The 9632-nt window shown below is 39.9% G+C and overlaps 1 protein-coding gene across 1 annotated transcript; it reads left to right on the top strand.

Moving 5' to 3' along the window:
- Positions 1–7785: 7785 nt before the first annotated feature.
- Positions 7786–9210, top strand: LOC118847730 (2',3'-cyclic-nucleotide 3'-phosphodiesterase-like). Its single transcript, XM_036756333.1, is given in 4 exon segments — positions 7786–7852; positions 7934–8780; positions 8783–9011; positions 9013–9210. Coding segments are annotated over 4 exon segments (1251 nt in total). The 5' UTR covers positions 7786–7849; the 3' UTR covers positions 9185–9210.
- The last annotated feature ends 422 nt before the right edge of the window (positions 9211–9632 follow it).

Raw genomic sequence — 9632 nt, forward strand, 5'->3', positions numbered from 1 at the left:
CTTGGGCCCAGACCTGTTTGGGACTCTTGAAGTGATGGTCTTCTTCAGGACTCTTCCAATATTTTGTTGTTTTGGGTGTTTTGGATTTCATCTTCGAGAGAGATCATGAAAGCAGCTAACTGCCCATTAGGTTGCCAAAGTAAAAGACGCTGGTAGGTATGAGAAAAACTAGCAGTCTGCATCATGTCCTTATCTCCAGTTTCCTATACTAAAAACTTTGGGGAGCTCCTTCTTGGGTGAGATCTGAGACCTCTCTCTCACTTGAGTTGAGTTACATTTCTCTGAATGGGAAAGTTTTCATTCTATCTTATATGGTACATTTTTTCCCATGTATACCTTCTTGATGTTTGTTTTGCTACAATTTGGATAAATGTGCTTCTTTGGTATTTGTTATGTGTGTTCATTTTGGAACTTGTATTAGGTGGTAAAGAGGTCAAACCTTGGACATAGAGCCTGGGGCCTCCCTTTCCCCAGAAATGACAGTGATCAGAAATTAGATGGAACTTGATCATATCCCCTAGAAGAATAATATTTAAGGGAGCAGATCTATATAATGGTACTCCATATTTCTGAGGAGATAAAAGTTGTAGCCTCAGGCTCTAACCTCCTGCTTCTCCTCCTGGCAAGAATGGATGTCTTCTTGGAGAAGGGTGGGAGAAAAAATAGTATAGATATCTATTCTGCTTTCCTTTGAGTCACACAAGGATACTGTCCTCACCATACTTGGGCCCCTCCCAACATGTGGGGATTTATTCTGCTACAAAATATTCACAATGGCTACAATAAAGAAAGAATAAATCCTATGTAATTGTAATGATCAATCTTAGCCCTGCAATTAGAAGTAGAAATGTACCTTCCTCATTTCCTTGGGGAGGGGGGCAGGGTGTAGAATGTTGTGTACACTATTAGATAGGCACTTATATTCCTTGTTTTCGCTTAGCTATTTTTCCCATTTAATTTAAAGAAAGGCTTGATGTGTGTGTTGGGGAAGTGGGAAAGAGAAAAGTATGTCCAGAAATGATTGTGGTGTCTCAATAAAACTTAAAGAAACCTTAAATCAATATGTCTGTCTTTGCTTTGTTAAAATTGTCCTATCTTGTTTACTGTGAATTCAGCCTTGCTGATTTGAGGTTGGGGAAAAGGTTGGAGACTGTATTTGTGTTGAAACTAGCCGTGAAGTCAGCTTGTCAGTTTGGTTAAGGAAAGAAAAGCCAGAGGTCAACCCCGGATAAATTTGACAAGTTTTGGGACTTTCCTAGGACTGAAAAGAAGCAGGTGCTCAATTCTAAGGAAATGAAACAGAAGGGGAAAAAACAAAACATGTGTGACATTCGGGGCAGGGATAGGAGAGAAGAGACTATATCCTCAACTGATTCATCAAATTCTATATTGGAGAAAGTTAAGTTTGCAATAAGGTACAATCTCATGCCTTGATTAACTAAATAATATACAGATAGTGCAAAAGGATAACTGGATAGGATGATCTAGGTACTATATTGCCGAAGATAAGAATATGAAAGAGAACTTAATGATCTTAATAGGCTTCTCCTAAGAAGATTAACAAAAAAAAAAGGTTACAATGTCTACATTTGCCATGCATACCATATCAATTTCCAAAGAAATTAGACCTTGTGGGGAAATATACATATATACACACACACACACACACACACACACACACACACACACACACACATATATATGTATACACACACACACATATATATATATATATATATATATATATATATGTCACTTTTATTTTCCCATTAATTTAAACCACAGAGATGGATAGTGTACACAGCACTAATAGTAAAATGCATTAAACTAACTTTGAATTAAGTAGGAAAATATTTTGACAGAAAACATTTTTTTATGAATTATCATTTTAATTAAACAACATAACCCTATATTCTTTAGATACATTTTTATATACTTAATTTACTCCAAGTTAGATACCTCAACACATTTAATTGAAGACACTAGAAAATAGTTATAAAAAATTCCAAGCTATACGAAGGCTTTATAAGATGGGCTTTGGACTCCTTGATCCAACACATGATGTACACAAATGGTCCTTATTTGATATTGTAACAGGAACACTACTAACAATGGGTAAATACTGATTTGGTTACTGATTCCAGTAGCCAAAATGCTTGGCCCCATTTCTATTGGATTTTCCTTCTGATGTGTTCAACATTATGCTACAGATACTTGGCCTTCCAACCACTTTCTATATTTTTGTGGTATTCTGTATAGCAGGGAACAACTCTTAGAACTTCTTGTAACTCTATGGAGATATTCCTTTATTTCCACTCCATAGTGAAGCAGATTCCTTGTCTTTTGTCTTTAAATATCTCCATGGATCAGTCTTCCTAACTTACTCCATGGTTGACCTTCAGTCATCTCATTAAATCTACTGGGTTTGTTACTGAATGACCAGCAGAAATATTTCATGTGGTATACACAACATGGAGAACCTTGTATTAATTTTAATTGTCTAACACACACACACACACACACACACACACACACACACACACAAGTAACTAACGTATAGAAAGAAGAAGCAGAAGCAGAAGAAGAAGAAAAACATTGGTTAAAGAGGAACATTGCCATCAGAAAGTAAAAATAGCCCCTGAATGAAAATGAGAAACTGGCTAGTGCTGGTAGGAGAACATTGACCTGGGGGAAAGGACAACAAGTACTGAGTGGCAAAGTAGCAAAAACACAGATTCCTGTATGACTTCCTCTTTTGGTCTTTCTGGCAATTACTACTGCATATTATTATCTATTTTGTTAGATACCTATCTAACCAATGTAATGACCTGTGATGATTCCATTTCCTTCCCTCTAGAAATATCTGGCAGTTTATGCAGTTGTTTCTTTTTTTTTAAAATTATCTTTAGGTAGTTTTAACTAGGCTTCATCTTTATGAGGGAACGTAAACTCTGTGTGTGTTTGTGTTTGTGTGTGTGTTTGTGTGTGTGTGTGTGTGTGTGTGCATGTGATGGACCTCTTTGGAAGCCTGGTAAAGCCTTCTCCAAATAATATTTTAAATGAATAAATAATATGATTACAAAAAACTAATTTTATTGACATATAAAGTTATAAAAATGGAAAAAATATTCATGGACATCAAGTTAAGAATTCCTAATCTGCATTACTTAATCAAAATACTCCTCCTCAAGCTTTTTATACCAAGTAAGATTTCAATAAATATCATTCCTATTTAATAGGCCAAAAACGTGGCAATCTTCCATAGAGAATGTTGTCATAGAGGGGTCCATCTTTTATTACTGGTAAAACATTATAATGGCATATCTCTATAGATATTTACATATATTATTCCATTTGATATTCAAAATATCTCTCTGTGATAGTACTTTAAATATTCCTGAGAGTTTAGTCTAAAACAGGTATTGTTAGCTTTTTGTGTGTGTCCTGAACCTTATTATAGAATTCTTACTGCTAGGGCCATGGGAAGATTATTTAGTAAAGCTTATGGACCCCTTATCTGAACACTATTTTTTAAATTAATTTGTATATTTTTAGTTTTAGTTTACAGTTTAGTTTTAGTTTACTCAGTTCCTCAAATTTTTGAGTTTCAAATTTTCTCCCCTTCCCTCTTCTCCCCTGTCCCCACCCAAGAGGGCATGCAATCCAACATAGGTTCTACATATAACTTCACACTAAACATTTTCACAATAGTGAGACTGTAAAGAAGAACTATAAACCAATAGAATGAACCCCGAGAAAGAAGAAACAAAACAAAAACAAAAGCAAATAGTTTGCTTCAATCTGCATTCAGACTCTATAATTCTTTCTCTGAATGTGAATCACTTTTTCCATCATGAGTCTTTCAGAGTTGTCTTAGAACTTTGCATCTCCAATAAGAGCCAAGTCTATCAAAGTTAGTCATCAGAGATATTGGTTTTCTATAATCATGTATAATGTTCTCGTGGTTCTGCTCCCCTCACTCATCATCAAATCACATAAGTCTTTCCAGGTTATTATGAATTCTGTCTGCTCCTCATTTCTTATAGAACAATAGTATTCCATTACATTCATATACCACAACTTGTTTAGCCATACCAGTTAGTTTGCATCCCCTTGATTTCCAATTCTTTGCCATCACAAAAAGAGCTGCTATAAATATTCTGAACATACGGGTCCTTTTTCCACTTGTATGATTTCTTGGGATACAACCCTAGAAGCAGTATTGCTGGGTCAAAGAGTATGCACATTGTTATATCCTTTTGGGCAAAGTTCCAAATTGCTCTCCAGAATGGTTGGATCAGTTCACAATTCCACCAAAAATGCATTAGTGTTCCAATTTTCCCACATCCTCTCTAGCATTTATCATTTTTCTGTTTTGTCATGTTAGCCGATCTGACAAGAGATGTGGTCCTAAGAGTTTTTTTTTTTTGATTTGCATTTCTCTAATCAAAAGTGACTTAGAGCATTTTTTTCATATGACTATAGATATCTTTAATTTCTTCCTCTGAAAACCACCTGTTCATATCCTTTGACTATTTCTCAATTGGGGAATTACTTGTATTTTTATAAATTTGACTCAGCTCTCTGTATATTTTAGAGATGAGGCCTTTATCAGAGATACTGATTGTAAAAATTCTGAATACTAATTTTAAATGAATAAAATAAAATTAATAGAATTACAATGAAACCAATCATTTAGAAATGTTTAGTAAAAAAAAAAAAAATCATGGACTTCAATTGAAGAACCCCTGGTCTGGAATCAACCCAAGAAAGGATTGGGAGCTAAGCTGATAAGAGAATGGAACAACAGACAGGATGGTAAAAAGATCAGGGCCTAATTACATTGAACCCCAGGACTATTAACTCCATAACATTCTTAAGATAACTGTAAATTCCCACTTTCCTTGACTCAAGCCCCTGTGTGTCTCTCTGTCTTTGCTGAGACTCTGAGCTCTTGGAAAGCCTAAGGAATCGATCAAACAAAGGACACAGATTTACAGCTGGAAATAACCTTAAAAGTCATGGAGTCCAGCCCCCTCGTTTATAACTTGAGGAACTGAGGTTCAGGGATATTAAGTCTCTTGGCCAAGGTTACAAATGACAAAGTAATAGAGTTGGGATTTCAACTGAAGTTACCTAACTCCAGATCTAGCACACTTTTCATTAAAACACAGACACACACACACACACACACACACACACACACATACATAGAGAGAGAGAGGGAGATCTACGTTTATATCCATATATCTATAGATAGATAGATAGATAGACATAGAGATAATTTTGTCTGATTTCCCGGGTAATTGCTGGATAATACAGATATAATAATATATTTCAAATTGTTTTCTGTGTTTATTTCAGAGCTGGTAGAGGAGGGGTCACACTGAATACTTTAGTATTGTGGTACTGGAAAAGTCAGTTACTGTTAGAAAACCCGTAGCCTCTGACAAACACCCCCAGAAAGAATGGACTCAGATCTCTTCGGCATTTAGCAAATATCCCTGGGGCCCTGTGACTCCTCCAAGGAATGTCAATAGATAGGACCATCCTACTGAACGATAACCTGTCAGAATCTTTTGATCTCTCAGGACCTTTGTTCCTGTTCCTCGGGACCACCCACCACCCTGTGACATGCCCTGTAAGTTCCAAGAGATAATTAACCTCTGTACCCGTATTTTCTATATAAGCCACACCTTCACCTCAATTCAGAGTCATTTTGATTTGGATGGAACCCTGAAATGGTCGCCAGCTAATAAATTCTCCATTTAAAACTTATACTCTGTGGTGTGTCTCACTCGCTTCTGGTACAACAGTATCCCTTCCATTGTAGGTCTGGGGGAGTGAGTGTGGTGCATATCAAGGAAAGCACACCAGCAGCCTTGTATTTGAAGGACAGAAAAATGTGGGGCCAAAGGATCCAGCCTACAACCAGGCAGCATTTCTTAGGGCTCTGAGCTGGCAAGCAGCCTTACCATGGCACAGCAAATAAGAATGCCATTTCACAAATTACCATTTCAACAGAATTATACAAGCCATTTCTGTCAAGAGCCTCCCATCAACCCTCCCCTTCCCTATGTTCTCTCTGCTTCCTTGTTTAATGCATGCCTATAAAATATATACAGTATGTGCATAAGTTAAATCATAGGTCACTTAAATTTCCTTCATTTAAAAGAGACAAACTTTAATGGAGAGAAAAAAGAAAACAGAAATTACTTTCTGAATTATTTAGAAATATCACAGGAGATGAAAACTGCTTAGTAGTTTCCACCATGTAGATAATGCATCGTGATCAATAAGTAAATGGTGACCTTACCTTAAGAGCAAATATAAGGATGCATTATTAAAGAGGAATAAAATTGGTAGGCTTCATTATTCATGCAAATTTAATGGTGTGTGTATGGGTTAGAAGTCATACTTAAAAATTTAATCCAGTACATTCTAATTGGGGGAAAGATAGAATCCGAAATAGTTTTTACACATAGCTATTCTTTGCTATGTTTATAATTATTACTATTTTTTAAATCAGTGAAGCTTCAGGGAAAGAATGTTTGTTGTTGCCTCTTAGAAGCACAGATTTGAAGGAACCATTGTCTTTCTCCTAATGGAGAGCAAAATGACTCCAGGCTCTTGGCTGCTTGCACCCTTGTAGCTACCTCCCTGCTAAGGTATGATAACAACATCACGAAATGGCAGGGTCGGAAAGGACCTCAGCAAACATTGAGTCCAAATCATTCCTGGAAACAGATTCCCTCTCCTACCTACTCGACAAGTGGTCATCTAGCCAGAGTTTAAAAGTTCTAGGGAAGAGAAACTCACAATATCCTTACAGGGCTACTTTTGAATTCTCCTTTTTGTTCTTTTGTTTGTTTGTTTTTAAATAGTCATAACCCTAAGGAAATATTTCCTTCCCTAAAGCCTAAATTTGACTCTTTGCAACTTAAATTCATCTCTCGTAGTTGTGCCACTGAGAACAAGCAGTGAATATTTCACTGTTTCTAAAGGAAAATCTCCAAATGTTCTCCCCTAAGTAATTTCTTCTTCAATCCACATATTCCCATTTTCTACAACATATTCTCTAGTCCCTTTTCAAAAGAGGCAAGAGTCAGTGAGAATGATTTTCTAGTGATGGAATCAAGGGCAAAGTGTTTTTACTTATAGTATCAAGGCTTCTGAATTTCTGCTGCTTTCATCCAGGCAAGCCCCAGTCTTCTCCTAGGATACTTGCGTGGAGATAGTCTTCTAAGCGCATAAGCACTTCATAAGCACAAAGGATTATGAAAATGGGACAGCTAGGTGGCATAGTAGACATGGCACCACTCCTGGAGTCAAAAAGCCCTCCATTCAAATCTGGCCTCAGACACTTCCTAGCTCTGTGACCTTGGGCAAGTCACTTAACCCCTATTTACCTTAGTTTCTTCATCTGCAAAATGGGAATACTGATAGCCCTTATCTCTCAGGGTTGTTGTGAGGATCAAATGAGATAATATTTGTAAAGTACTTATCACAGTATCTGACACATGATAAGCATTATGTAAATGTTATTACTTTAGCTGTTGTTACAGGTATTAGTGTTACAATCCTTCAAGTGTATAAAAGGACATAAATTCTCAAGGCTCTTTTTTTGTACTCTTATCCACACTCAAAATCATCTAAATGGAGGTGGGATAGGCCTGTGCGCAGGCGCACGAGGGGCCAGGCTGGGTTGCGTGGCCTAAGGCCGCATGGCTCCGCCCTCCTATCCCCGACTATGTAAAACCCCCTGGGGCCCGAGGTCCCAGCATTTCACTCGGCTCCCGGGGCCACGGATAGAGCCCTTGCAGAGGCGGAGGTGCGTCCGCTCCTCATCATGGTGATGCTGACCTCTCCTTTTCTCAGATTTCTCATAGCCCTTTGCCTGGACGGCTCCATTGCATAGCCACCATCCTCCCTGAACAGAGGTTTCTCTCGGAAAAGTCACACATTCTTGCCCAAGATTTTCTTCCGCAAGATGTCATCCTCAGCTGCCAAGGACAAGCCTGAACTACAGTTCCCATTCTTGATGGACGAGGAGACTGTGAACACATTTCGTGAGTGCAAGACTCTCTTTGTCCTACGGGGGCTACCGGGCAGTGGGAAGTCTACACTGGCCCGAGCCATCGTGGATAGGTATCGTGATGGCACCAAGATGGTGTCTGCTGATGCCTACAAGATAAATCCAGGCTCCCAGGCTGTCTACCATGAGGAATACAAGCAGCTGGACGAGGACCTGGACATCTCCTGCCGCCGTGATGTTAGAGTCCTAGTACTGGATGACACCCACCATGAGCGTGACCGCCTGGAGAAGATCTTCGACATCGCTGACCAGTACCAGTACATGGTGGTGCTGGTGGAGCCTAAGACATCATGGCGGCTGGACTGCAATCTGCTTAAGGAGAAGAACCAATGGCAGCTGACTGCTGATGACTTGAAGAAGCTGAAACCTGGAGTGGAGAAGGACTTTCTGCCGCTCTACTTTGGCTGGTTCCTGAGCAAGAAGGGTTCTGAGAACTTGCAGAAGGTTGGACAGACCTTTCTGGATGAGCTGAGCAGCCACAAGGCCTTCAAGAAGGAGATAGAGCACTTTGGGTCTGGGGATGAACCTAAGGAGAAGATTGCCTTGGCTTCGTACTTTGTGAAGAGGCCTCCGGTAGTGCTGCACTGCACCACCAAGTTCTGTGACTATGGGAAGGCCGAAGGGGCCAATGAGTATGCCCAGCAGAATGTGGTCAAGAAATCCTACTCTAAGGCCTTCACCCTGACGTCTCTGCACTGTTTGTGACACCGAAGACGATGGGTGCCCGGGTGGAGTTGAGTGAACAGCAGCTGCCGCTGTGGCCAGCGGACGTGGACAAGGTGACACCTAGTGACAACCTGCCCCGAGGCAGCCGTGCCCACATCACACTGGGCTGTGCAGCAGGTATAGAGCCTGTGCAGACCGGTATTGACCTGCTGGAAATGGTTCGGCAAGAGAAGGGGGGAAGTCAAGGAGAGCGAGCTAAGTCGGGGCAAGCTCTACTCCTTTGGCAATGGGCGGTGGATGCTGCGTCTGGCCAAAAAGCTAGAGTTTAGGGCCATCTTCATAGGATACTATGGGAAAGGCCACACTGTGCCCACGCACAGCAGCCGAAAGGGAGGTGCCTTGTTATCTTGTACCATCATCTAGACAATGGGCTACCCTTTCAAACTATTCACCCCGCTTCCTCACGTTGGGGTGAGTAGGAGACACTGCCCTCCACTTGACATTTTTATGCCATTAACTCACCTATAACTTTTCAAAACTTGTAAAATAACTTCCCCCTTCCAACCTATCACCTTATGCTCTAAGTCAGAAGAAACATTTGGGAAACAGGACCAAAGTCCTAGGACTCAGGACATTTTACCTCCCCCCCTCCCCCATTACTCACCGAGTCTCTAGCAACAGCACTGCTTGGTTCTTTTAGCCCCAAGGTACTCCACTTCCCTTGGTGTACTCTGCAGAGAAGGCATGGAGCACTTCCACAAGAGATGTGTTTAGATAGACAGGGAGAGAAAGAGACCCCTCTTTTCTCCCTCTCCCCACCCCCACCCATTTACCTTCTTTGTTAATCTAGGAAGCCTAGAGGTGGCTGCAA

The sequence above is a fragment of the Trichosurus vulpecula genome, chromosome 4 (assembly GCF_011100635.1).
Source record: "Trichosurus vulpecula isolate mTriVul1 chromosome 4, mTriVul1.pri, whole genome shotgun sequence".
Classification (NCBI taxonomy): domain Eukaryota; kingdom Metazoa; phylum Chordata; class Mammalia; order Diprotodontia; family Phalangeridae; genus Trichosurus; species Trichosurus vulpecula.